Below are 13,425 nucleotides of genomic sequence, written 5' to 3'. Positions count from 1 at the left end.
ACAGGGTTTGCCACCTGTCTCTCCTCTAATTATGTCATTAATATTATAAGCACCCTAAAGCTGAGGATGAAAGTGTGGATTAGGGCTAGCATTTATCTAGGATCCTATTAATCTGCATATATGTGAAATTTTCTTATCTGAAAGATGTCTGCCTTCATTAAGTCAGAAATTGTTAGATAAGTTGTGTTGCCTGAAATGTATGCCAATGAAAGGACTAGATTTTAGCTTCATGGCAGAGCCATTACAGCAGCAGTTTGCAGTACCAATTTTCCACAAAAATATACAAGGGGTCAGAACATGCCCTCCCACAAAAAAACCTACCTACAGAGACTATGGAAAATTCATTCAGTGGCAAATTTCTCCCATTTCCCCACTGAATTTTGTGAGGGAAATAAGGTTACCTCTCTAGGTTTTGAAGAACTGCCCCAGACTTAGTCCCCAGGAATGCCTGCAGAGCCCAGAAAGCCACCATGGTCCAAGATCAGCCACATGGAGCCCACATGCTCCTGTCAGAGCTGATGTTTGCCTCAAGGCAATCAGGAACTCCCTCTGTTTGTGACGATGCCATATCTGATCCCTTCCTTCCTGAATATAAATAGTTTCATTCTCAAGAACAGCCAGTGAGATATTAATCATAATTTCACCTTGCTATTTTTAAAAAATAGATACACAGCTTTGTCATGCACAACTTCCAACAGGAAATATTTTCAGTTTGTGGGAACGTAACTCTTACTGATCAATAGATTATTAATGCCCCATTTTTCATGTTTTATTATGGTTATCCAATTAATTATGGACAATTTTAAATTACCAATTTTATAATTATGAAGCACTGAAGCAGTTTGGTTATAGTCTTTGTTATTTCATTGATTATTAGTAACTGACTAGTGAATTTAAAGGATGTTTCAACTGGTAATGCTACTTTTTAGCCTGTGGACAGACTAGTTTCTGTTAATATTTAATAGCTTTTATGAGGGAACAATTCTATCAGCACAATTGAGTTTATTCACCTTTTTCATTTTGTTATACCAATGGTACATATTAGTTGATTCACGAACATTATACTTTCAATTACTGGCATTTCCTGAACATATAAATACAGCGTTACATTCTTTGGATTCTGTAAATTTATTTTGTCAAACTTCCCAGAGAGAGCTAAAGGGTAAGAACATTATCTTTCTGCATGCATTTTCAATGATTTTCATTATATTTTTTTCCATAATCAGAGGTGTAGGCATGTCCCATGGAATACACACCAAAAGCCTCTCCACAGGGTGACAGAAGCAATTCACATGTCTCATGAGGGGAACATGCAGCAGAGCTACCTGCAAAGAGCTATATGAGGCTCAGGAAAAAAATGCCACAGCACTGTTGAAGGACACTAGTGACAGTCCACTCAGCTATAGAAGGACACTGGCTTTTGTCTCTTCCTCTTCTGTTAAGCAGGAATACTTTTTGCATCCCTTCCCATTCACTTCCTAATTTCCCAATTATGTATTAACATACTTCTGACAATGTTAAAAAGCAGTCATTTCTACTGGTGAGTGATGAATGTTTATAAGTGTGGCCTAGAGGCTCATCCCAATTTTTGGGATAGGCCACCACCTATTTTGTATTTCCATAACGTTAGCTCTGATGATAGACGGAAGAACCAAACACAAATCCTAACCTAAATCAGCCAGTCTGCAAATAAGTAAAGGCTGAAAGGGAGGCAGTGGGAAGGCATGCTCTTTGGGAGTCAAATCCTTTTTTTTAAATTTCAAGCTATAAGAAACAGCCTTTTCTGATTACACTGAATTTCTTAAGAGGGGCATCAGGTACTTCACTAGAAGATAATGTCACATTAAGTGCTAACAATTAAGTGTAGTTTTGTAGTTTTGTTAAAATATACACTGTGTCGTTCTTTTGAGTAAGAAGTATATTAAATCCACATTTTACAAATCTGCAGCTTTCTTCCAGCTTATATCCTTCAAAAATAAACATGACTGCTTAACAAGTTACAAATAAGAAAATACACATTCCTGCTCACCCACATGTTCCCAGTGCATGTCATAGACAAGTATAACATGCACAAGATACAGAGCATAGAATCACTGTGAAGTCTTCAAAGCCATTCCCTGATAAATTTAGGAAAGGAACTCAATGTATGGGAAAATTTGGCTTTTCATAGTTAATTTCAATTTTTTTACTTTATCCCTTGCTCATGTCAGATATGATGATGTTACAACAGCTGCTGGTGGTAGTGATTGACACCATACAGAAAAAGCTGTGTTCTGAAAGGCTGAAAAAAAACTTTTCTAATCTAAACAATACCTACAATTCTATGAAGCAAAGGTTAAGCAGCAGGAAAAAAAAACATTTTTTCCTTCTATGCAAACAACTGCAATAGAGTGTGCTGATTAATTTTTGTCTAAGTCTTAATTCAGATGCTTTCATTCTAACAGTACACACACAATTCCAGTCAAAACACATTTTTCTAATTTAACTGTAGATTTACTACAGTATTACAGAATATTGTACTTGTAAAAACACATGTGGTATCTGTATTGTGTGAAGTCTGTATTATTAGAGGTTTCCATAATAAAAATTGGTTCTGGTAACAAAAAATGAGTACACACAATGTCATGCAGAAGCCAAGCTGTTTAGAAATACAAACACTCAAGCTTTTAAGTAAAGCACAACATCTCTTTAATATATAATCCAGAACCCATTCCATCCTGAAGTTATATTTACCAAGCTGTCTTCAGCAGCCAATTATTTCCCTTTGTTTTGGCTAGGCAAGGAAAGATGTACTCCAAAAATATGAAACAGTGTTTTATATGCTTTCTGTATGATGTTTATAGAAATCTTAGTAGTTAATAAAAATTACAAAGAATAATAAATTAAATTCATTTTTTAACTCAAAGTTTAGTTAAGCATTTTATTTCAAAATGTTTTGGGAATTGTACAGCTGACAGTTATATGTAACAGCTTTTCTAAGAAGCTACATACTTAGTTGAGTATTTCCTTCTAAATAGTTGACAGTAGCATCTTCTGAGAATTTAAAGAGGCACTTCTTGGAGATGCAGGAACAGAGAAAAAGGAGAAAAGAGGCAGCATCTGAACAACAAGCCTTACACATTTGCAATGTAGACAGTTTTATGCTTCTCAATTGCTGCTATGTCATGCTCCAGTTGTTGCAGCTTTAATTCCAGCTCTTCTTTATGCATCTTCTTGTACATAGTGTCTGTTAGTATTGGAAGACCCTGATATGCATGATTTATTTCCTCCCATTTCTTTTTCAGTGCCTGGTGCCATTACATGAAAAGGAAATATATGAGAAAAAGTAAGAACAATATGTACATAAACTACTTGATTTTTTACTTATATTACATTTGCTAAGTGTCACTGCAATGTAAAAATAATAGATAAGTACATGAATAATATTATTATTTGGTCTTAATTGGACCAAATTAATTAAATTCTTAAGAGTTATGATACTTGGAACTCCAGCCATATTCAGCAAAATTCAGCAAAGTTTCAGACCATCTCACCACCAGCTTAATTTTCTGTAATCGAGACTTTGTTCAGACCATGGTCACCAAACTGATTCCAAACTGATTGAACTTCTATAAACTGCTTCAAAAAAATACTAAATAATTGCATTCCCCCTCCAATCTACATTTACAGTAACAACTGTGGGCAATTTATTTATCATCTGGACTAAAAACCCTAACTGTCACTGACCCTATCAACAATAATTTCAGTAACTACCAGCTCTCTTGAATGTTGCTGTGCAAAGAATTACCTTTCTAGATAAAGCAAACCATATCCTCCATATATAAAACCTTGAGATTAAATAATCCAAAACTTATTTATAAACCTGTTAAGTCGACACCAGAGACAACACATTTATCCACCAATATACACTAAAAGAAACCACACAGTGGTAGGAAAAAAAATGTACATCCTGTCTTTATATCCTTCTTAAAATTACCCCAACTATTGCTCTTACTTTCTCTCCTCAAAATCTATAAATTCTATCCACATGTATGTAAGGATTTGGGTGAACTTAATAATCACAACTAACAAGGAACTGAGGCAACAATCAGTAAATAACACACCTATCGGTGAGAAAACAGTTCTCCAAAATGTTTATGGCTCTCAGTTGTGTCAGCTTAGAGGATATCACAAAGTATCTTCAAAAATAAAGAAGTGAAGTTACTGTCTTGGGAACCAAAGCTTTCAGCTCTTCTCCATAACTAAAACTGGATTCAACTGGCACACTGATTTTATGGCACACTGTAATTTCCAACCTCATGCCCTCCATTATTATTAAACACTTTTCTCACAGTCTGGCTAACTGATGAACATACTGAAGTTAAATTTAGAGGTTTTATTTTTATACATATTTAGCTTTGAAGACTGGTATTTCTATTTCAGAACTCAAGGGCTCTTGTGCTTAAAAACTTGTCTTTTGTTGACTGTATAAATTGATTTACAGAAAAAAAATGAACTCTCCTGCCAACACTAAGAAAAATGTAACCTTTATTATGAACTAATATTTTAACAATTCAAACCAGTGTATTTATTTCATAGCAATTCATGCTTTTTGCATATTCATATTAAGCATCTAAGTGTTGTTCATAAAGGTCATTACAACAATCTTCATATACAAATATCTACATAAGCTTAAAAACTTTACTGCTACATGTGAAACTTAGAGCAACAAGGATATTTATCAACTGTCTTTGCTATCCAAGGCTGTAAAGTACTTTGATAAGGTTCATAGTCTACCAGGCATTGGGTACAGTTTACAAATGTATAGGCATAAAAAGAAATCTCATCTTTTTAAAAACTTTCATAAAAGAGTAATTCTTAGATTCTTTAAATAATTCTTATTTGTGTACATTAGCAACAATTGACTTGGAAATAATTGAAAACAGTGAATTTTAAAACATTAGAGCATACATTCATCAAATTTGCTCTATCCCTACAAAGTGGAGAGATCAAAAGCAAACCATGAATCTATAAAAATCTCCTTCACAGCTCCTCCAACACTGTAATATGCTGACCACTATTCCTACAGCTAGATCACAAACTGAATATCCAACTCTATATATGGAATTCAGTGAGAAATATGTACTGCATTTATCAACATTCTCTTTTATTCTCATAAAACCCCAATCAACGTAAGCACAATGAAGAGTTCAAAAAAATGTTGGCACAAATTACTTCCCTTTATTTTTGTCAGGTCATGAGGCTTGATTTTGGTTTCAGGCATCTATTGCCACGTATTCTTTCAAATCAGATCGTGCACATGTGTTCACTAGCAATGTCAATTATTTTAAAGGACAGAAATTCCCATATGTCTACAGCTGAGCACTGGGTAGAAGCCACATACCCTGGGGACACTAATTCCTCCTGACAATATAACTGCATAAGTATACCCATGGAAGTGCAAATGGTTTTGAAACAAAAAATTAAAATAAAATAAAATAAATACTGAGTTTAAAAAATCTGAAAAGTTAAAAAAAAATTCCAGTGCATTCCTGTATTTGAAAAATATAGGACATAATTTTAATCAAACTAAATGCAGAATGGTGAGCAGCTGAACTCACATGCCTTTTTTGCACATATTTTTGCTGCATACTTAACTTGTTGGACCATCAGCTTGTCCCATGCCTTTCCCACCATAAAAACATCTCAATTTTCTTCAAAACAGCATGCTGTTTTGTTCTTTATATTGCTGTCAGTGCAATACCCTCACCTCTCTCCCATACTCCTTCCACTGCTTGTTATATATTCAAAAGACTACTGTGCTGGACATTTCAGACCTTGCCAATTAACCAGTTCATCTTTCAGGCAAGTGAGTTAGACACTGTTTTCTCTCTAGATTTTTTTTTGTGGGCATTCTGCATCTTTGAGCTGTCCGTCTATCTATTAATTTGTTTCAGGTGGATGCTAAGATCAAGTTATTAAGGGACAGACTGATATACAGATATCACAGTAATATAAGCTTGATTTTCATAGGAAATTTGTCTAAAAAGCAGTCAAGAAAAATTCCAGTTCTAGGGTAGGATATACTTTTAAGATATCTTCTTTATGCTCTACTTCTTTTATGGTATTAATTATCTTTAGAAAGTCTTGTGCAATAAAAACTGTATGAAAGACAGTATACAGAACAACTTGACAAAATACAAAATTTTCAGTCATAGTTCTATGACTATATCGCAATTTAATTCTGTTTTCTTTTTTTGCCACATTTTAAAGCAAGTTATTATGCTTTAATCAGTGAGGTCACAATGTGAAGATAGAAATTGCCAATAAAAGGAGCAATATTCTGCATTAGGAAAAAAATTGTATTTCTCCATTAATAAGTGTCACTAAATCCATATTGGTGATTTTCTGCTCTTTGAAGTTTCACTGAAATTTTAAGTTGTTAGGGTGGATAAGAACCAAACAGAATTGAAAACTATTAAAACTGTAGCTACAGCAGTTCCTTTCAGTTGTATACAACTGTTCTACAGCTCCATCTAGTGAAAAAGTAGCCAACTAATTCGTTTCACTTAAAAAACAAAAAAAGTATACTTTTATTATTTATATGGACTTACATTACCGTATTTAATCTTTTGGACATGATACTAATTACACTAAATCAAAATATGCACCTTCAGAACATTTGTCCTTTCTTCTTCAGATAGAGCTTTCATGGCTTTCTTCTTGAGTTGCTCCAAAACACTGGCCTGATATTCTTCCTCCTCTCTCTTAATTTCTTCATTTCTCCGTGTCACGTATTTTGGTAAAACACCATAATTCTGTAAGGAGAAGGAAGAAGTTCCTTATATGTGCTCTTAAGAAGGAAAAAAAGAGATATCTGTCATCCATCCATTTGCAAAAATAGCTTGAAATGACAATTTGTGCTACTGAGCACTAAAATCCTAAATCACCATGTTCTTAAATGCGTCAAACATTATTATCTTTTTAGCCTGAGAAAAACATATAAACAATTCCCTTCAATTTATTTTCACAACCATAAACCAAAATGTCTGCTTATAAGAACTGATGGCTGAGCAAGGAGTTTGAAACCTGCTCATGACAGTGAGCTTTTAACTTTTTATACCGTGTCAGCTTCTATGATTCTGATTCCTTAGAGAATGTCTTTGAAAGGTCTTCCTGTATCCTGATTTTTGCTGAACATTGCTCTGTCATGGGTTACATGTTTAGATAAGCCAGACTCTTGATAGATCTTATTTTCCTGGGTAGGGGATGAACTGCTTTGTGCACAGAGGTTGTCCTTAAAAGCATGTCAGCTCTCCCAAGGTCTTTGCTTTCCAGAGCTGTCTCACATGGGGTCCTACTTACCAGTTACCCTCAATAAGGTGCTGTTTGCTCTCCTGAGCAGTCAGTACCCTACCACCTGGCTCCCTGAACAGGAGGAGGTCTGCAACTGCTACATGGTCTGTGCCACCCAGACTACAACTGATTATCACACCCCTGAGCAATTCTTCCTGGTTTGTAAGTAGCAGAACCAGAAGAGCATGACCATTGATTGGCTCATCCACGATCTATGAAGAAAGAAATTGCTGACATGCTTCAGGAAACTTTTTTGATTGTTTTCATGCCATTGTGTTATCCTTTCAGCAGCTTTCAAGGAGAGTGAAGTCTTCCATAAGAAGCTGCATCATGATCTGAAGATTTCCTCAAGTTGCTTAAAGAAATTTTCATCCATCTCCTCACCTTACTGGGTGCTCCATAACAAACACACTTTTGACAGTCGCTGGCCTTTACTCTGATTCTGACCCACAGACTCAACCAGCCTGTTGCCAATTTCATAGAAGAACTCCATCTATTTGAACAGCTCAATTCAAAGGGAAAGCCTCCTCTTCTTCCCTGCCTGTCTTTTCTAAGCAGCAAATATTCATTCATCACAGAATTCCATGTCTCCCCATTAAGCACTCCCTGGGTTCCCAATGCAAGACATACGCCATTGCTTTAAACAATCATTCTGCAAATTTTTTTGGCTGACAGCAAATGAAACACAAATAAAAACAGAGCAAAGGCAAGGCACAAATCTAGTGCCAGTGATTTCTTTTTGATGAATTCAAGAGGTCTAACACGAACAGCCATGGTATCTATGCAATATTCAAACTAAAACAGGCATTACGAATAGTGTTTCAAATATAATTTAATAAAACCTACCTTTTTTTTAATGTATTTTGGAAAAAGTCCTGAAGGTTCAAGGAGATATTTATCTCCCTGTCTTGTATCAACACAAAAATGTCGAGGCTTTTTAGGCTCTCCCGTTATAACAGCAACTGCATTTTTATTTATAAAATTCTTTTTAATGCGAGTAACTGGGTGGTATGTCCTGGGTGGCACTGATAATGGAAGCAATTTTTTACCATCCTCTTCTTTTTTTTCTGTGAAAAGAGCATGTAAACATTCCCAGCAATAAATTTGAAGAGATTTGCAATTTCATATTATTACACTTTTCAAAAGGGAAAGTGTACAGAATTACATAAAAATAGAACACAACAGTATCTACAATGGAAGAACTGCCTGTCAATGAACTGTGAGGTATGTTTGTTTGGCCTAATAGAAGTTTCATAACCTAGGAAATACTATGGTGTTTCAGATGGGTTTTCCTTATTTGTCACTCATTTCCTCTTAACTGCAGTAGTACAGCACATTTTTCAAATGTAATTATAACTACTTTTAGTAGAGGTGCTTGTTGTCAGAGCCCTTGGGCAATAATGGTCCTGTTCAGTCTTATCTGGGGCATCCACCCCACTTCCTTGGGCTCAGGAACCCCATTTCACCTGTCAATACCTGGATAAGCTATCTCAGCCACATCTGTCCCTAGTCCTGCTCCTGAAGAGCGATATGGAATCAGTGGAGGGACCTGGCCTGTAACCTGATTTTGCCTAATGGTCAGTGGGACACTGACAGGACAGACTTTCCTCACCACCCCACTCTGCTGGCCTGCCTGACATGGTGGGACTGCACTCTCTTGGTGAGGTCTTTGCCCAGTCTGCATTGTGGTTGCCCTCAATGTCTGACTCATCTCTCCTTAGGGAATAGCCCTGCTCTTGCTGCTCCATAATCATTGTAAACAACTTCTCATAATCCTTTCTCTAGAGAATATAGAATCTCTTCCATTTTAGTGTAATCTTTTCTCCAAGGCACCAACAGAAATTCAGTAGTATCCTGAGTAGTCTCACTTATAGTAAGCAATTAATAATAATTATTTCCCATTATATTTCCCACTAGACATAACTCTAATTCATTATCATTACCAGAAATAATGATTTGATCCACATTGTCTGAGTTCATGTTCTTCTTTGGCAGTAAATAAGTGTAATGTCACAAGTGACAAAGCTCATTCCTACAACAGCCAGGTCCTGATACTGACCCCACAACAATACTGATACTGATTCCAAAAACAATAGGGGTCCTGACACTGACCCCACAAACCAGTACTTCTGTTTTTACAACCCGATAGCTGGCCATAACGTAGTACTGTAGGACATGAAGATGTAACTCTCTGCTCTAAAATATACATTACACTGCATATATTTTCTGTCTACACTTACTTGGTGCTAGCTTGGGCTCCTTGGAACGTTTCTGCAGAAAATCATTTGGAGATGGCACTGCAACTTTTGCTGGCCCCATAGTTTTCCACTGAGATTTATTTTTCTCTGCTTCATGTTTCACAAGTTCTCTAAGTTTGGATATATACCTTAGAGGTTAAAAAATATCCATAAAGAAGTTAAGGGTCAGAAAAATATTCAAAATAGTTCTTCAAAGAATACACCTTTTTGTAGTAGCTCATGGCAAAAGCCTAATCTCTTTTGTTTTGTACTCTCTCCCAAATAAAGACCGTCATTCACACAGCCTCCATGCTAAGGCTAAACCTAGTAGTGCATTGACAAATGAGCTTTCTGGTTCTGAAGTTAGCTTGCTTCTTCCTTCTGCTCTTGTGCCTCTGAGGTCACGATTATCACACTTGGGGAAATAAATACCAAATATATATGCTGAACACAGATATTCTGAAATCCAACAAAACCTAAATTTTGGAAATAAACTTGAGTATTGCTTGCATGAATTCCTTATGGTACATGGTGTGATTCTTGGGGTGTCCTGTGCAAGGCCAGGAGTGGGACTCAATGATCCTGACGGCCCCCTTCCAACTCAGCATTATCTATGATTCTATGATTTATGCTCGAGAAAAGATGTCAAATGTAGTCAAGAACTGTACAGGATGTCCTTGATCATCAGTTTTTCTTATTACTGTCCATTGTATCACTGCCTCAGTGTTCCAGTTGAACCATCTGTTACAGACTCTTATGAGAGATGAGATGGGTGACTGCTCTGAAATAGCACAGCACACTGCAGATTCCTTATGTTACACAGACAGGAGCTGTGATCCTGAACAATGGTAGTCAGCGGTGGGTTTGGCACTGAAGCAGCTGATGTGAAAATCAGTAAGGGCTCAGACATGAAAAGTTGTATGAACATGGTACGCACACACTGCTGTTTTGGTCTAATGTTGCATATGGCACAATAACTTCTGCTTTAATCAAAATCTCCAAAAGAAGCCAAATGCTGATCATTAGCTGATTGGCAACATCTTGCCTCTATCTGAAGGGTTGAGCTGTCACAGATGTCTGCCTGAGGAAGCAGAACTCCCTGCTCCTGAAGCGAAGGCTCCTTCACTGTATTTTATAATCTGCCCATCTTTAGAAAACATGTCATATTAATTTATGGTAGACAAAAGCTTATGAAAAACTCTGCTTCTTTTACAGAAAAAAACGTGCTTATGAATGTGTTTATGTTTTCGAATAAAGATAAAAAAGAAGAACAAAAAATATTACACATAGTGCAACCCATTCTATGGAAATACTGAAATAGGAAGAAAGAAACCATGGAATCCTGGGCCACTGAATGTGTATGACAGTAGCAACACTGATAAAAGCTCTTGTCTGTGAGCTGCAAATAAATCCAATAAGTCCAATAAATGTATTTGTACTTGATCCTAACATTAGAACATGTCAGAGGACTTCCTTAAAACTGTGGATTCATTTTGTCTTTTGGAGTTTTGGATTCCAAAATCAGAGAGAGGATTATCTGCATAAGATCATATATACTTCCTGAAATACTTCTAATTATAAGGAACGAGGTTTTATTTTTTTTTTTTCTGTTAAATTCATGGCAAATAGCAATAGACATTGCACAAACTCACCAAATTGATAAATAATAGTATTCCTCACCATTTTCTAGAAGTGGCATCATGAGCACATGGGAGAGAAAGGCACTGGGTTTATGCAAATTTTGACCTAGTGGGGTTCACAGTCTTGGAATGAGAAAATGCTTGAGAAGACACTGAGTTTCTTACATACTGGCATGAGGTGAAGACATCATTTGTAGACAGCTATAGAGATTCCTTTGGACAAAAAGATGGGGGATCTGTTATCTTTTCAGTGACTTTCCAGACCAAGAAAGTGGCTCAATATCACAGGGTTAGAAAGGGTTGCAAGGAAGAAAACATGGTTATGACCAACATCAGAATCTAATCTGTTCAGCATTTAGCAAGGGAAAAAGAGACAATACATCTGTAAGAAGACAGAAGATGACACCTATTCCTTAGGTGTCAACTTGGGATATCAAAATTTGGGAAAATGAGGATGTTTGCTGTGGTTTCATGAGCAGTAACAGTCAGTTGAGAGTGAAATATATATGATTTCATTTGGAAAAAAAAAAACATACAACAAAGTAGATTTTGTATGCATTAGTTAAAACTGGTCAAATCACGCTATTAACCAGGTTCAATAATCCTGTTACCACCTGAATATTTGTCACATTGTGAACCTAAGCTGCAAGTGTGGTGACAACAGAAGTCAATGAGATCAGAAGGGGATTTAGTCAGATTACATCTAAGCCAAGGAATCCATTGCCTAAACTGAACCTAATGGTCATGGAATATCCAAATCTCTGAATGGTACTAAGTCAGGAATGGATTTAGTGTGCACGCCTCACCATATTGTCCTTTCACCTTCCTCTGTCCTCAAAAGTATCTGTCCAAAACTATATCCATTCACAATGAAAACAAACAAAACTTACTTACTTTTACATGGGAAAGACTCAGAACTAAGAATCTCACAAGTCTGAATCCTTTTACCTGAAACCGGATAACTATCTTTGTTCTAATGAGTGTCACTGATACATCTACTTGTTTTAAAGCTATTGAGTTACGACCTACCCTTTCATTAAAGATGCTAAGTGTAATAGCCTTTTATACAAATACGGACTTGAAAAAAACAACACGTCTGCATAACTCTTGGCAAAAGGCCTTTTCTTATATTTTTAAGGCAAGAGGTAAGAAAGGGAAGCAAAAGAAACAATGTCAGAGGATACATCTGAAACATGGAAAGTATGGAAACTGGAAAGCCCACCTTTTCAGTTGCTCACTGAGCTGTTCTAAGTGCAAATAACAAAGATGTCATGTAATTCCTGTGCACAGAAGTGCTTTGTAAATTATGAACAAGATATCACTGAAGACACCAAACTTAATCATCACTTCTTGGAGCAGATTGTAAACCCTCAGATCACAGAATCACAGAATCAATTAGGCTGAACAAAACTTCCAAATTATCAAGTCCAACATCATCTTGTCAACTAGACTGAGCACCGCATCCAGTATTTCCTTAAACACCTCCAGGGGCAGGAATTCCACCACCTTCCCAGGCAGGCCACTCCAGTACCTAATCAGCCATTCTTGTGAAGAATCTCTTCCTAATGTCCAATCTAAACCTGCCCTGGTACAGCTGTGGCCACGTCCTCTTGTCCAGTCGTTAACTGCCTAGGAAAAAAGACCAATCCCCACCCGGCTGCACCCTCCTTTCAGGCAGTTGTAGAGAGCAATAAAATCACCCCTGAGCCTCCTCTTCTCCAGGCTAAACTCCTCCAGCTCCCTCAGCTGCTCCTCATCAGACTTGTGCTCCAGACCCTTCACCAGGTTCGCTGCCCTTCTCTGGACTCACTCCAGCACCTCAATGTCCTTCCTGATGCTAGTGACTCGTTAGGAGGAGGAGTAACTATGCAGAAACTAGTTTCTTAGGGGGATTTAAAAACCCGTTACCCGTTAGATGCATTGCCTTGACAGAACCAGCCACCCTTGCCTGCAAGCAGCTCCGTCACACCCACATACCCGTCAGCTTTGCCGGGCTGCTTCGGCCGGGGCGGGGGGTCACAGGCGCCCTCCTGGGCACTCTGCGTGGCCATGCTGCCGCCGCGAGAGTCCGGGCACAGGGAAGCGCTCGCCTGCTCGTGGGGCTCTGGACGCGGGGTACCCATCCCGCTGGGGGGTTCGGACCGGGGAAGCGCCGCCTGGCCGAGGGGCTCGGGGCGGGGCCGGCGGCTGTTGTCAGTTACCGGGGAAACCGC

At 37.5% G+C, this 13,425-nt stretch overlaps 1 protein-coding gene across 1 annotated transcript; it reads right to left on the bottom strand.

The window, feature by feature from the left end:
• Positions 1-2,906: 2,906 nt before the first annotated feature.
• Positions 2,907-13,424, bottom strand: ENKUR (enkurin, TRPC channel interacting protein). The gene is made up of 5 exons (XM_053972371.1): positions 13,190-13,424; positions 9,576-9,721; positions 8,182-8,402; positions 6,651-6,797; positions 2,907-3,287 (listed from the first exon to the last, which is right to left on the bottom strand). The coding sequence occupies exons 1-5, from the start codon at positions 13,333-13,335 to the stop codon at positions 3,114-3,116; spliced, it is 834 nt and encodes a 277-aa protein (XP_053828346.1). The 5' UTR covers positions 13,336-13,424; the 3' UTR covers positions 2,907-3,113.
• Position 13,425: the final 1 nt, after the last annotated feature.

This window comes from Vidua macroura, chromosome 1 (genome assembly GCF_024509145.1).
Source record: "Vidua macroura isolate BioBank_ID:100142 chromosome 1, ASM2450914v1, whole genome shotgun sequence".
Taxonomy (NCBI): domain Eukaryota; kingdom Metazoa; phylum Chordata; class Aves; order Passeriformes; family Viduidae; genus Vidua; species Vidua macroura.
This window is presented reverse-complemented; position numbering and strand designations above follow the sequence as displayed.